The following is a 15,389-nucleotide window of genomic DNA, read 5'->3' on the forward strand; positions in this document are numbered from 1 at the left end:
GAGGACGTGAAACAAGGGGTATCTGTTATCAGATAGATCTTGGCTCAAGGCAAAGAATACCAGAAAGATGTTTACTTGTGTTTTACTGACTATGCAAAGGCATTTGATTGTGTGGATCATAACAAACTGTGGATAACATTGAGAAGAATGGGAATTCCCAAACACTTGATTGTACTCATGAGAAACCTGTACGTTGACCAAGAGGCTGTCATTCGAACCAAACAAGGAGACAGTGCATGGTTTAAAATCAAGAATGGGGTGTGTCAGGGTTGTATCTTTTCCCCATACTTATTCAGTCTATATGCTGAGCAAATAATCTGAGAACCTGGACTATATAAAGAAGAAAGTGGCATCAAGATTGGAGGAAGAATCATCAACAACCTGAGATACGCTGATGACACAACTTTGCTTGCTGAAAGTGAGGATGACTTGAAGCACTTACTGATGAAGACTGATGAATACAGTCTGCAGTATGGGTTACATCTCATTATAAAGAAAACAAAAATCCTCACAACTGGACCTATAAGCAGCATCACGATAAATGGAGAAAAGATTGAGGTTGTCAAAGAATTCACATTTCCTGGTTCTACAATCAATGCCAGTGGAAGCAGCAGTCATGACATTAGATGACGTAAAGCACTAGGTAAGTCTGCTGCAAAGGACCTCTTTCAAGTGCTGAGGAGCAAAGATGTCTTCTTGAGGACTAAGGTGCACCTGATACAAGCTGATATTTTAGGTCGCCTCATATGCATGTGAGAGCTGGACAACGAATAAGGAAGACCAAAGAAGAGTTGATGCTTTGGAGTTGTGGTGCTACTGAAGAATGCTGAAAGTACCATGGTTTGCTAAAAGAACTTAACAGGTCTATCCTGGAGGAAGTACAGCCGGAATGCTCCTCGAAAGTGAGAGTGGCCAGACTTTGTCTCACGTACTTTGGTCATGTTGTCAGAAGGGACCATTCCCTGGAGAAGGATGTTAAGCTTGGGAAGGTGGAGGGTTGACAAAAGAGGGGAAGACTTTTAACAAGATGGATTGACATGGTGGCTGCAACAATGAGCTCAAGTATAGCAGGGATCATGGAGCTGGCATGGGATCGGGTGGTGTTTAGTTTTGCTGTGCATAAGGTTGCTATGAGTCGGAAATGACTTGACGGCACCTAACAGCAACATTTGTCTTTTTTGTTGTTGAGGTGTTGGAGATAAGTCTTTTGTGAGAGAGATCATTGCCGAATATTTTTTTCCAATCTGTAGGTTCTCTTTTGACTCTTACGGAGAAGTCTTTGTAAGCAAATAAAAATTTAATTTTGACAAGGTCCCATTCTTCTAGTTTATCTTTTGCTGTTTGTGCATGTTGGGTTATGCTTGATAGTCTGTTTATGCCATGTATTAAACCAAATTCTCTGTCACTGAGTCAGATCTGACTCATAGCAACCCCTCCTTGAGTTTCTGAGGCGGTATCACTACAGAAGTAGATTGCCTAACCTTCCTTTTGAGGAGTGGCTGGTGGGTTTGAACCACCAGCCTTCTGGTTAGTAGTCAAATGCCTTAGGCACTATGCCACCAGAGCCCTAAATTTTTCCCTAATTATTCCTTTAGGAACTTTATGGTTTGGGGTTTCACATTTAAGTCTTTGATCCATCTGGAGTTAGTTTTGTGTATAGTATGAGGTACAGATCTTGTTTCAGTTTTCTGCAAATGGATATCCAGTTTTGCTAGCACCATTTGTTAAACAGACAACTCTTCCAAATTTAATGGATTGTAGCCCTTTGTCAAAGATCAGCTGACCATAGGTCAATGGATCTATTTCTGGGTTCTCAATTCTATTCCATTCGTCTATGTGTCTATCATTGTACCAATACCAGGCAGTTCTGACTACTGTGGCTGTATAGTAGGTTTTAAGATCTGGCAGTGTGAGACCTCTTACTTTGTTCTTCTTCAGTAGTGCTTTGCTTACCCAAGGTCTCTTTCCTTTACATATAAAGTAAATGATTGGTTTTCCCATATTCTTAAACAATGTTGATTGGATCTGGATTGGGATTGCATTGAATGTATAGATTGCTTTGGGTAGACTTAACACTTTCACAAAGTTCAGTCTTCCTATCCATGAACATGGTATGTTCTTCCATTTATGTAGATCTCTTATGATTTCTTGTAGTAGTCTTTTATAGTTTTCTTGGTAAAAGTCTTTTTTGTCCCTGGTAATATTTATTAGACACAGGATTATTTACACATCCACATTGCCTTTTTCCTCAGGAGAATGCCTTTTTAGATGATGTTTCTCAGGATTAGTTCTAAGTACTCTTTTTTTCACCTCACAGAGTCTCCTTGACTAAACACATTTATGCTTAGTGCTTCTTGTACTCACAGTGATTAATTTCAAATCCATATCCCTAGATGATACTATCAGCCACGGGCTAGGCAATCTACTACTGTAAAGATTTACTATCTTAGAATCAAAAAGGGTCGCTATAAGTCGTAATCGTCTCGATGGCAATGAGTTTGGTTTTTGGTTTTTAAATGATACTGTTCTCAGGAGTTGGAGGCTCATCTAGCCATCTGAATGTCGAAAGCCATCCAAACTCAGGATGTCTGAAACTGGACCCCTTATCCTAATTTCCATACCAGCTCTTCTAACTGTCTGCCTTATCTCAGTTAATAGCACTATCAGCGATTACTAACAAGCCAAAAACTAGGGAGTTTTCTTTTTTAATCAGTAATAAATCCATTAGCTTCTACTAAGTAATTCCAAAATCTACCCTCTTATCTTGCTCCCAATTAACAAAGCTTAAAACCCCCCCAAAAAACAAGCCCACTGCTATTTAGTTGATTCTAACTCATAGCAACCCTATAGGACAGAGTAGAACTGCTCCTGAGGCTTTCTGAGGCTGTAATATTTATGGAAGCAGACTGCTGCATCTTTCTCCTGCTGGGTGGCTGGTAGATTCAAACCAACAGCATTTTGGTTAGCAGCCAAATGTTTTAACCTCTGTGCCACCAGGGCTCTTTCCTGACACTGTCTTAGAATGCTATAATTTTGCTGACACAAATTGTGGTCGTCTTAACTGATCACCCTGTCTCTAGTTATCTAGTCTTGATTTGTAACCTCCTCTACTTTATTCCTCTCAGTCCTGTCTTTTCTATCAGAGTGATATTTCTAAAAAGTAACTCTGATTATTACACGAACGTTTAAAAATTTTGAGTGACTTCCCACTGACTACACACAGATTCCTGGTATAAAGTGTTTTATCCCCTGCAGACTTACCTGGGTTCTTATTCTTTCTTCTTAGATTATAAGACTGTAGCAGTTCTCTAAAAATAGTGTGATATGGAATGTCTCTGTGTCTTCCTGGGATGTTCTTCCTTCTCCTCACCTGGCAAACTTTTGTGATTCCTTTAAAATACACTCAGAAAAGTTCCTTCATGGAAACTTCCCTGTGCCTACCCTAGGCAGAGTTGTTCAGTTTGCCCCTTGGGCCACTGCCACACCTACCTGTACATTTGTTATTTGTATTGTAATGACTTGTCCTTATGCCTTTCTTTTTCTTGTCTTTTTTTTTTTAAGCAGTTTCAGGATTAAAGAGCAATTTCTGGGTGGCCCAAACAGTTAAGTGGCTCAACTACTGGCTGAAAAGTTGGTGGTTTTAACCCTCCAGACATCTAAGAATTACAGACCTGGTACTGCTTTCAAAAGGTCACAGCTTTGAAAACCCTATGGAGTAGTCCTGTTCTATACACATGGGGCTATCATGAGTCAGATTGATTCAGTGGCAACTAACAACAGCAGGATCGAAGGACTTTGTTTTATAGTGCCTAGCAGTGCATGGCATGTTTTGATTATTTTCCTTCAGTAGTCTGTTGAGATTTTTCCTACTATTTAGAAGCCTGAGCTGTAGGAACTTACAAAGTAATTTGTAGGTACCTTTTAGTATACTTAACTCTTGATCTGAAAAACCCTTTGATACTCAAAAGCTGCCTCCTTTTCTCATGATTGCTTCTTAGTAGCTGTCTCTTTATTGAGTTTACCAGAAGATTATAGTTAAAAACATTATCGTTTGGTACAGATGAAAGAAAGAAACAATGATCTGATCAAAGTCATCTGCAGGAGTTCAGTATGGTCACTTTTTTACTTCTTTTCTTTTTTAAATTTATCTGATATGCTATTAGGTAGTAGAAATACATTTCTAAAATATATGGTGATTATTTAATTTTTACTTAATTTGATTTTCTTTTTAATGTGTAGGGTGATCTTGACACTTCAGCAGTAAAAGTGGAATTTGATGAAGAATTCAGTGGAGCACCAGTAGAAGGGACAGGAGAAGAGGCATTGACTCCGTCAGTGCCTATAAATAAAGGTCCCAAACCCAAAAGAGAGAAAAAGGAGCCTGGTGAGAAATTGTTACAATTTTTTTTTCTTTGTGAGAAAAACTATATGTAGAAGAATTTCCTAGATTCTTTTGATTGTGGGTTTTTTCTAGTCATTGAAATAAGGCTTTCAGTTTTCATGAACTTTTATCTTTTTTATAATGAACTTATCATTATAACAGTTTTATTTTTACCAATGACATTTGTATAAGTATTGATAGCTATCTTAATGCTGTTCTTTTGTTTTAGGTACCAGGGTGAGAAAAACACCTTCATCATCTGGTAAATCCAGTACAAAGAAAGTGAAGAAACGAAATCCTTGGTCAGATGATGAATCTAAGTCAGAAAGTGACTTGGAAGAAACAGAACCTGTGGTTATCCCAAGAGATTCTTTGCTTAGGAGAGCAGCTGGTATTACACATTTTATATTCATTTGATTATATATTATAGTTTGACCAAGGTATTTTTACTCAAACAAATTGATATTGTTAGTAATATCAGTGTTTACTAAAGTACTAAGCCATTATATTTCAGAAATTTCTATTTATGAAGAGATAAAAAATGAACCAAAAACTGTCAAAATTTTGTTCTACCAAAGTAGAATTAATTTTCTACTATTAGAAAATAATAATTTATATATGGACATACAGTAATTTTCTCTAAAGTGAATCATGTTTTTTTACTGATTGTTTTAATAAAGTTTGAGTTATATTCTTTTCATAGTATGAAGATGGTTGGTAAAATGTACTTTGGTAGTACGCCAACAGTTATGGATACAGTAGGAAAGTTTTATAGTTTTGTTTTCTACTTGAATTGTAAAAAATTTCCACCTATTATAGGAATAGTTTTATTTTAAATAATTGCAGTGGAGAGTTAGGCTGCAGAATTCCATTTTGTTGTAATATATTGCTGATAAGCATATAATTTGATCCTGCTGAATATTTCTTAACTGGAAGTCTTCAAATAATTAAAAATGTAAATTATAATGTACTTAAAATCATTGATACAGCATTACAGGTGTTTTGCCTCTGGGATATACATGTTTAGGTCAGGCCCAAAGTCCTTTGGTTCTGTAATAACCAAATGATTAAATTTCTTTTCCTAGTGTGTATATGTGGGAGCTCTGGTAGCGTAGTGCCTAAAGCACTTGACTGCTTATCAGAAGGCTGGTGGTTCAAACCCACCAGCCACTCCTTGGAAGGAAGATGGGGCAATCTACTTTTATAGTGATACTGCCTTGGAAACCCAAGGAAGGGTCATTATGAGTTGGGTCCAACTCAACAGCACATAACAACAACAGTGTGTATATGTAGAGAATGTAATGTAGGAGAATATTTTACATGAGTGTCAGTTATTTGACTGCTAACCAGAAGACGGGAGCTCTGATAGCATAGTGCTTAAGACATTTGACTGCTAACCAGAAGGCTGGTGGTTCAAACCCACCAGCCACTCCTTGAAAGGAAGATGGGGCAGTCTACTTCCATAGTGATACTGACTCAGAAACCCAAGGAAGTGTCATTATGAGTCGGATCCAATTTGATGGCAGTGAGTTTGGTTTTAATTGGTTGGTCAGTTACTTAGTGCTGTTAGAACAGAAATACCATATGTGTGTGGCTTTAATGAACAGATACTTATTTTCTCATGTTGTTGTTATGTGCCGTCGAGTCGGACCTGGCTCATAGTGACCCCTCCTTGGGTTTCCGAGGGAGGTATCACTGCGGAAGTAGATTGCCCATATTTTCTCATAGGAGACTAGAAGTCTGAATTCAGGGCACCAGTTCTAATGGAAGGCTGTCCCTTTCTGTCAACAATGGGGGAAGGTCTTGGTCTCTCTTCAGCTTCTATTCCTTGAGTCCTTCATGATTTTCATGTGGTGTGGCATATGTTTTCTCCCATCTGTAGCTTTCTTGCCTGTGTGCCTAATCTCCTCTTTTTATATCTCAAAAGTGATTGGCTTTTGCTTAGGGATAAAGCTAGGAAGGCACGAGGGGAAGGAAAGAAGGGAAGTGGTAGGCATGGGGAGGAAGTGGAAAGAGTGCTATCGCACTAGGGGATTGCAGTGAATATCTTAAAACAGAATTATGTGGATTGTTGAATGGAAAACCAATTTGCTCTGTAAACTTTCACCCAAATCACAATAAAGTAAAAAAAAAAAAAAGTGATTGGGTTAAGACATATCCTACATAGATACTGTCTCATTACCATAACAGACAAAGTCCTATTCTTAAATAAAATGACATCCACAAGTATAAGGGTTAGGATTTACAACACATATTTTGGAGGACACAATTAAATCCATAATAATGCTTAACTGAAGTTACATGGAAATTAATTTATTAATTATAGTTAGGCCTTTTCTATACATTAAAAATGAAGCATCTTGATGATTTTAAAATTTTACTTCATAATATATACTAGGAATTATGATAAAAGTTAATTGCATTATACCAATGGGCCTTTTCCCATTATTGGTACCTTCTTATATATCATATTAAATTGTTTTACTAATATAAAAACCAAAATCAAACCTACTGCCGCTGAGTTGGATCCGACTCATAACAACCCCTCCTTGGTTTTCCGAGGTGGTATCACTATGGAAATAGATTGCCTAATCTTCCTTCTGAGGAGTGGCTGGTGGGTTTGAACCACTGGCCTTCTGGTTAACAGTCAAATGCCTTAGGTACTATGCCACGTGAGCTCCTATCTTACTAACATACTGAGGGCTTTAAAGGAGGTTTGGTGATGCAGTGATCTAAGGCATTTGGCTACTAATCAAAAGATTGGTAGTTTGAACCCACTAACCTCTCTGAGGAAGAAAGATGAGACACTCTGCTTCTGTAACAATTTATAGTCTTGGAAACCCTATGGGGGTCACGATGTGTCGGAATTGACTCGATGGAAATAAGTTTGGTTTTTGGTTTTTCTTCTGAAAAATTACTAACTCTGTTATTTGATAGTAAAACTAGTACTGAAGATTAAAACTTTTTATCCAAGTGATTAAGAGAATATTCACTTTCTAAAGAATTGTAAAATTTGTATTTTATAATTGTAGAGATAGGAGATCTTATATTAGTAGTCATTTGTACAGTCGCTATATTTGTGCAATGGCCATAGTGACTACATTCCTCATTGGTTTTGAGTAATATTTTCAAATATGACAAGCAACATCCTCATCTATCAGCCTATAGGTTTATGCTCTCCTTACAAATGCAACATTACCCCATTTCCTCCAAAATATAAAACAGATATTAACATTATCAAAATATCTGAGGCCAAAGTTGTTGGCTTTTATTCTCTAAATGCTTATCTTTTTTCTTTATATATTTTTAGAGATAGCAAGAATATTTTTCAAATAGATTATCAGTAATAATATTTCATGTAGGTAAAGCTATAATTTGAGTTTGATGTTCATATTTATCTTTGTCCTAGCTGAAAGACCTAAGTATACATTTGATTTCTCAGAAGAGGAGGATGATGATGCTGATGATGATGATGACAATAATGATTTAGAGGAATTGAAAGTTAAAGCATCCCCCCTAATAAATGATGAAGATGAATTTGTTCCTTCAGATGGCTTAGATAAAGATGAATATACATTTTCACCAGGCAAATCAAAAGCTACTCCAGAGTAAGTAATGAAGCAACTATTATGCAGTAATACAGCACAGTTAGTTCTTAAGAAACAGTTATTTTAAGTAAAAGTTCTCCTCATGAGGGAATAAATCTTGTTAATTTTTGTCAGCAGGTTTTCATAGCTGTGGGAATATTGTAGAGCAGGCATTGGCAAACTTTTTCCATAAAAAGCCACATAGTAAATACTTTAGCTGGCAGTCTATATCTGTTACTACTACTCAGCTCTGCCTTTGTAACCTGAAAGCAGCCATAAACATAGGTAAATACATAAGTAAGGTTGTGTTCCAGTAAAACCTTATTTCTAAAAATAGGCAACAGATCCACAGAACATAGTTTGACAATACCTAGTTAAGACAAAAGTTACTACATGCTTAGAATTGGGAGGTTAAGTTCCTTTTGTAGCTTTGGCCTTGATTGATTTTTCTTGCCTTTAGTGAGTATGATTACTAACATGATTGTAAAAATAGGGGTGTGACAAGAGACCTCACCTAGCTTCAGGAAGGGGGAGAATAAACATTAACATAAGCACAAGGCTGATTCCTAAGAGGTGCAGGTCAGACATACCTCCAACCCTTTTACTGATTCTGATTCCAGCCGTCCCTCCCACTGTACTCTTTACTTCTCTACTGGGTTCAATATTTTCTTGTAAATAGCCACACAGAACTGACAGACAATACTCAAAATTTTATGGCGTCTATCAGGGAAGTAACAGGTTACAATTCAGGATAAAATTCTTTGATCAGGATAGCTTCAGTTCAGCTGTGCCTGCAGGCAAGCCTCTCTGGCTGGGCTTCTAGGCCACTCTTGGCCTCTTGAGCTCACCTCTGCCTTGCTTAGACAAGTGTTACAAATCTATTTAACTCTGCTAATAAGTGCCTGTAGGCACTGCACTCTGTCAATAAGCCTCAGCCTGGAAGTGCTCAACTCTTGCTCCATGGGTTAGGAAGCCTGGCTCCACCAGCAAGTGCCTGGAGGCCCGCTATTCTATCAGGAAGCTTACTACCCAAAGACACTCTGCTATCTCACTCTGTGGGTTAGCACAGCCAGTGTAACTGCCTTGCTCCATGGGTGGGTAGCCCACTATGCTATCTCATACCTGTCTCCTGGTTCTGCTGGTACTGTTTCTCTGCTGTCACTTCTCTGTCTTGCACAATCTCTCAGTCTCTGGTGTTACAGCTCTCTGGGATTAGGAGGTTCTCAGTGCTGGGACCCTTAATCCAGATGACATGTTCCATTCCCATCTCCTCTTCTCGGTGGTAGTGAAGTTCCCACTTTCTACCTTTGAGATGGTTCATTTAAGCCTAGGACGATAGCAAAACTGGCCAATCTCCTTGTTAGGGTTCCCCACACCTCATTTGTATGGTCCTAACTTAACCACCACCAGTCATTTGTCTGTCTGTAGTACTGTGGAAGCTTGCATGTTGCTGTGATGGTGGAAGCTGTGCTACTGGTATTCCAAATACCAGCAGGGTCACCCATGGTGGGCAGGTTTCAGCAGAACCTCCAGATGAAGACTAGGAAGACGAATATGGTGGTCAACTTCTAATAAAATTAGCCACTGAAAACCTTATTATTAGCAGCAGAACATTGTCTGATATTGTGCTGGAAGATGAGCCCCTCAGGTTGGAAACAATTCACAATACAACTGAGAAAGAAGTGCCTCCAGAAAATAGAGTGAAGCTTTTAAGACTTTCATTTGCTGATGTGACATGACTCAAAATGAGAAGAGACACATGTAAACATCCATTAATATTTGTAACATAGAATGGACTGGCATTGTTTCATTCCATTGTACATAAGGTCACTATAAATTGGAACTGACTCATGGTATCTGACAACAACAACCCCCTACCCACCCACCCAAGGGTGCCATGCACCTTATTTATATTATTAGCAAGTTGTCCAATCCTCTTGGTGGGCCACAAGCACCTTATTTGCATAGACCCATTTAATCATTAAGTGGATGATCACATTCCAATGAGGTTTTTGAAATATTTCAGTTTATTAAGAAAATTATTTTCCTACACATTATAATTTACATAGACCAGATCCTGTAGTGATTGCCTACCTGTAGTCTAGGATCACAAATAGGTTTATTATGTACTGTGATGGAGACCCTGTCTTGGATTTTTGCCAGTAATTTTTTAATACTAAATTCGGGATTATTTCTCCCAACCATAGAATCTAGTTTAATGATATTTGAATGCCTTAAACCTTTGCTTAATTTCCATTCTTTTATGCTTTAAAAAAAAATCATTGGATTGTCTGGTGTGTTTGTATGTATGCATGTGTACACGTGTTTTCTCTGGATGCACACTTATGCACATGAGAGAAAGTTTGGTTGCTCTGTTTTTAACAAAGAGAAATAAATGAGAGAACCAAAATTGTATTCTGTGATTGTAATTCTGCAATATATATTGTATGTAATTTACTGGGGTGGAAATCAAATATTTATAATACATCCTCCTTATGGTACTTATTTTTCTTTCTAAAAGGAAGTCTTCACATGACAAAAAAAGTCAGGAGTTTGGGAATCTTTTCTCATTTCCTTCATATTCTCAGAAATCTGAAGATGGTATGCTCATTTAATCTTTATTACTTTGATTGCTGTACTGAATTATTGCTGTGCTTTAATGGAGGAGAGAAAACACATGAATTATTAGATCATGATTTTATTGAATACTAAACTTACCACCCTTTTACATTTTGCTCAAGGAGAGAAAGTTAGGTTATTTTTCCTGAGGTGATTCCCAACAGATTTGCCAAAACAGGGTTTATGGATGTATCAGGTGACAGGCAGGTGCTAACGTGTGTGTGTGTGTGTGTGTGTGTGTGTGTGTGTGTGTGTGGAGAGAGAGAGAGAATGCAAGAGAGAGGGAGAGAGAGGGAGAGAGAGGGGGAGAAGTTTATGTAGTACTTTAATGAAAGAGAACTACAAAAATTTGGGGAGACTGATATTTAATTTTTATAGCAATGTAAATGTGTATGTGACAGTTTTTTAAAAGCTAGGAGGGTACGAATGTAGATGCAAATTTGTTTTACTAAAGCCTGATAGCAGAAAAACCAAAACTTTTAATGGAGTATATTTAATCAGAGTATATATTATTTATTCCCTGTATTTTCCTGTGTGGAATTTTGAGGTCAAAACAATCTGATTAGACTAAACTGATTATTTGTTTTACATTCACATACACACATAGATCTGGTACATGCTATAGATAGATAAGCATATTTTCAATTGAGCCCATCAAATAGTTATGTAAAAAATATCATTTGCATTCATTTATGAACTTTTGAAAGTTTCTGCTTTGGTTTGGTTTTACTGAGAGGAGGAGTCAGGAGAAAAAGGGAGGAGGTAGGATAAATATTGATTAAACTAGTTTCAGGGCAAAAGTAAACTGAAGGTATGCATATGACTTTTAAATTAATCTTCAGTAATTTAAAATTGATATAATAACATGAATGCCTACTATTCTTTTTGATGAGTGAGCATTATTACTGATACTCCTGCAATACAATTAGCTGTGAAGATACTAAAATAACTACAGTGAAAATTGTAAAAATAAATCATCAGTATTTAATTTGTCAGTTAATTATTTAAATGATTAGCATCTGGCACTATTAAGAACTTTCTTACTCTATGCATTTCTGTATTGTTTTACAGTAGTTAATATTTTTAAAGTATAACTCTTTATCTTTACATTCATCTCTTTGCATATTGTGGATTATGTCGCAAAATAGAAACATCAATTATTTAGCTAAAGAAAAGTGATCAGTTAAAAGACTTCAAAGCTTAGCTATTAAGGGATGTTTGAAGAATTTCCTTACTGAAAAAAGCTTTGTAATTTCTAGATTCAGCTAAATTTGACAGTAATGAAGAAGATTCTGCTTCTGTTTTTTCACCATCATTTGGTCTGAAACAAGCAGATAAAGTTCCAAGTAAAACAGTAGCTGCTAAAAAGGGTATGTACTTATATTTGATTTTGTTAGGCATTGCATAAATTTTATAGACATGTAAAAGAACATCAATTATTTTAAATTATTGAGACTACTGACACTAAGATTTCACTATAAAAGTTACAAAATATGATCGTATATAAGGAGAATCTCTATTTTCTAACCAGGTAGTTATTATCTGTAAGACCTCATTTTAAAGCTGTTGTAATTATAAAATAATCCCATGCATTACTATCTAAAAATAGCTTTCTAGTAAAGCTTCTTGTAATTGTTAAGTTGTAAAGTGGATTAAAATTTGTCTTGTTAGTAGCTTGATTCTTTTATTTATGGAAATCATACCTTAACTCATCATGCAGAGGGATTGATCAGTTCAGTTGGAGTCTTCTTTGGTTGTGAGCCATGTAGCTGCTTTTCTACAGCCTTAGATTGTTCACAAAATACTTTGAGAAAATTGATGAATCTGTTACTAGTATGTGGCTTTTTTTTTTTTTTTTAAAGAAAGTCAATATTAGTGCTTTGCATTTGAAGGATAACACTTGCAAACAAAACTTAAAAAAAACAACATGCATTTGAAGGATAATACTTGAGAACAAAACTTAAAAAAATAATCTAATAGTGACGGGTGCTGTAAATACAACAGTAAGTAAATAATATGGGCCATTCCATCAAGGATCCTAAAAATCCTCAACAGACAACACCATGTAGACACACATATATTAAATATGTAGTAGAACAACAACAAAAGTCTCTACTTGCTCTGAACGTTAACAGTAGTAGGATGAGAGCTGAGTTGACTATATGAGCCTTTCTCACCAGTTAACTACTTATTACTTATCTGCCATAAATCGTTATCTTATCACTTCAGTGCCCAATAGCTAACATCTTTCTCTTTGCTGCAGTGTGATTGAGTAAATCTGGTCCATAAATACCCCAGTGTCCTTGCTCAAGTGGACTAATGCTAGGGATACATGTTTTACAGTGGTTTCTAGGAATCTCCAGAGGGATTAAGCTCCCAGTGTGATGACTGGCTTGATAACTTATTCATTACTGGCTTCCTTCTCTTCATTGTCTCATTTTTATTTTTCCCTTCCTTCACTTCCCCAATATTTGGTACTTGGATACTTTTCTTGATATTGGGAAGGGGATCCAAGGGGAAGTCTGCTCCTCGGAATCCAAATTGAGACAGAGCCTGTAATTTCCCTTTAAGCATTTTTTAAATAGTCTTTATATGAACATCTCAAACTACCCTAAAAATTGGGCAGCTATATCAGTTCTTTGATCCTTTCAACCTTTTCTTTAATCAGACTATTCACCTGTATTTAATCCAATCAATTAGATCATATAACCTGAACTATGAACTACTGTTTTTCCTCCCCCTCCCCCAGTAGTTGAACTGACCATGTATCAGGTGAGTAGGTGGCTGCCTGTATGGTATGATTTCAGGGACTACAAGCAAGTTCTCTGTCCTTTTAGCCTCCTGAAACATACCATTCCCAAAAAAACAACATTTCAAGGAGAAGATGCATCATGTCCTCTATATTATGTTTTGTATTAACCCCAAATGAAAAAACTCGTACAACTTTATACCTCCAATCATTTAAGTTAAAAGGCAACCCATTGTACTCGGGTGTCTTACGTATGCCCAATAGTGTTCAAAGTGCAGTTAACAGTGCAAGCCTGGAAACCCTGCTTGAAGAAGGGGGGAAAAAAAATGGGTTTCTACAACACCACGTCATGTCAAACTTATATTCCTGCTAGGAACTTCTGAGTGGCTCTTGTGGACAATTTAGTCTTCACGTCTCAGGAGAAAGGCCACTTAATCTATGACTGACATTGGCATAAGGGCTAGTGCTCATCCTGCTGCTGGCTAATGAGGAGGACCTTATCTCTGGCACCTCAAATTAGAAAGGGAATGCATTTTTGGTAGAATCAGTAGAATTTTTTTAAAAAATAGGACAGTTTCTGTTTAATTTGGATTCAATCGAGCAATTCTTTTCTTCCCAAACAGGTTTTATTAATCACATAAATAAAAACTAATTTGTCATTTTTCACATAGAACTGTAGATGAAGCTGAAAACAAGGTTTATTTTTAAGACAAAAAGCATCAAAGCCAAGACTTTAGGGTCTATTGTCTAATTATCTGGAATTTTCATATTTCTTTCCATATAAAAATGCCAAGTCTGAGTTTCACCTTTTTAATGAAAGTGAGCTGGTATTCACAGTATTTAAAGATCCTATAAAAATGTTTTCTTTTAAAACATTTTAAAAGAACTTAAACCTGGTTAGACTTCAGTTACAATTAATATGCCAAATACACTACTTTTTGTCATGGCTATATTTTTTGTACTGTAAAAGTTAAGGCGCTCTGGTGGCATAGTGCCTAAGACATTTGACTGCTAACCAGAAGGCTGGCAGTTCAAACCTCCCAGCCACTTCTTGGAAGGAAGGTTGGGTAATCTACTTCTGTAGTGATACTGCCTCAGAAACCCAAGGAGGGCTCACTATGAGTTGTATCTGACTCCATGGCAGTGAGTGTTTTTTGTTTGTTTGTTTGTTTAAAAGTTGCTGCTTAATTTTAATGGCTTTTGTAAAAATCTCACTTGAATTATCTAAAGGCAAATTATACATAATTAAATAAAAAACACTTTGTCATCTATGAGAAATAGTTTGCCTTTATGCTGGTACCAAACAGATGTCATTTCGTTATTTAAGGGTATCGATTTCATATGAGGGTGTAAGATTGTTGTACTCATGTCAACCCCTTTGTTGGTACATTTATTACACTGACCTATATTAAATGGCCGTATTAATTTGCTTAACAGGAAAACCATCTTCAGATATAATTCCTAAACCCAAGAGAACCCCCAAGCAGAAGAAAGTAGAGACAATAAACTCTGACTCGGATTCAGAATTTGGTATTCCAAAGAAGACTGCAACACCCAAAGGTGAGGTTTGAATTTAACTTTCTAACATGTGCTTTTGGAAACGATTTAGTTCCTTATTATTTGATTGGATTTACAAAGGCTGGGTACCTATTTTATTTTAAATTACTTTATTCAGTATGCAGTTTATCTACGAATGAATGCTGAAATAGAGTCCAAAGTAGCTATAGCAATTTAGTCTGGTCACTTTGTTTAACAGATCAAGAAATTGAGGCTTGAAAGAGGTTACATAATTCAGTGATGTCACTAGAGTTGGTGTCACTCAGTGTGGTAACTCATGCTGTTACCCTCTCCCCATAGACCTATTCCAGTACCAGACCATACAGAATCCTTAATAATGCTTATTATAAATATTAATCATAGACTATTATGTGATAGTTATAAATTGTTTAAATGTACTATTTTTATATTATATGAACGATAACAAAGTTGATCTGTATAATCTTCCTACTCTGAATGACGTTATTATTAGTAACTGAGTGAAAAACTATTTTTC

The 15,389-nt window shown here is 36.4% G+C and overlaps 1 protein-coding gene across 1 annotated transcript in view; it reads left to right on the forward strand.

The window, feature by feature from the left end:
* Positions 1 to 15,389, forward strand: part of TOP2B (DNA topoisomerase II beta) — a 90,405-nt gene that overhangs the window by 68,279 nt on the left and 6,737 nt on the right. The window contains exons 28-33 of the mRNA XM_007936408.2: positions 4,240 to 4,384; positions 4,611 to 4,772; positions 7,791 to 7,989; positions 10,490 to 10,569; positions 11,847 to 11,957; positions 14,774 to 14,896. Coding sequence (XP_007934599.2) covers positions 4,240 to 4,384; positions 4,611 to 4,772; positions 7,791 to 7,989; positions 10,490 to 10,569; positions 11,847 to 11,957; positions 14,774 to 14,896 — 820 coding nt within the window. The remainder of the gene's footprint in view (positions 1 to 4,239; positions 4,385 to 4,610; positions 4,773 to 7,790; positions 7,990 to 10,489; positions 10,570 to 11,846; positions 11,958 to 14,773; positions 14,897 to 15,389) is intronic.

The sequence above is a fragment of the Orycteropus afer genome, unplaced genomic scaffold (genome assembly GCF_000298275.1).
Source record: "Orycteropus afer afer isolate SDZICR_OR568_19922 unplaced genomic scaffold, OryAfe1.0 scaffold00003, whole genome shotgun sequence".
Lineage (NCBI taxonomy): Eukaryota > Metazoa > Chordata > Mammalia > Tubulidentata > Orycteropodidae > Orycteropus > Orycteropus afer.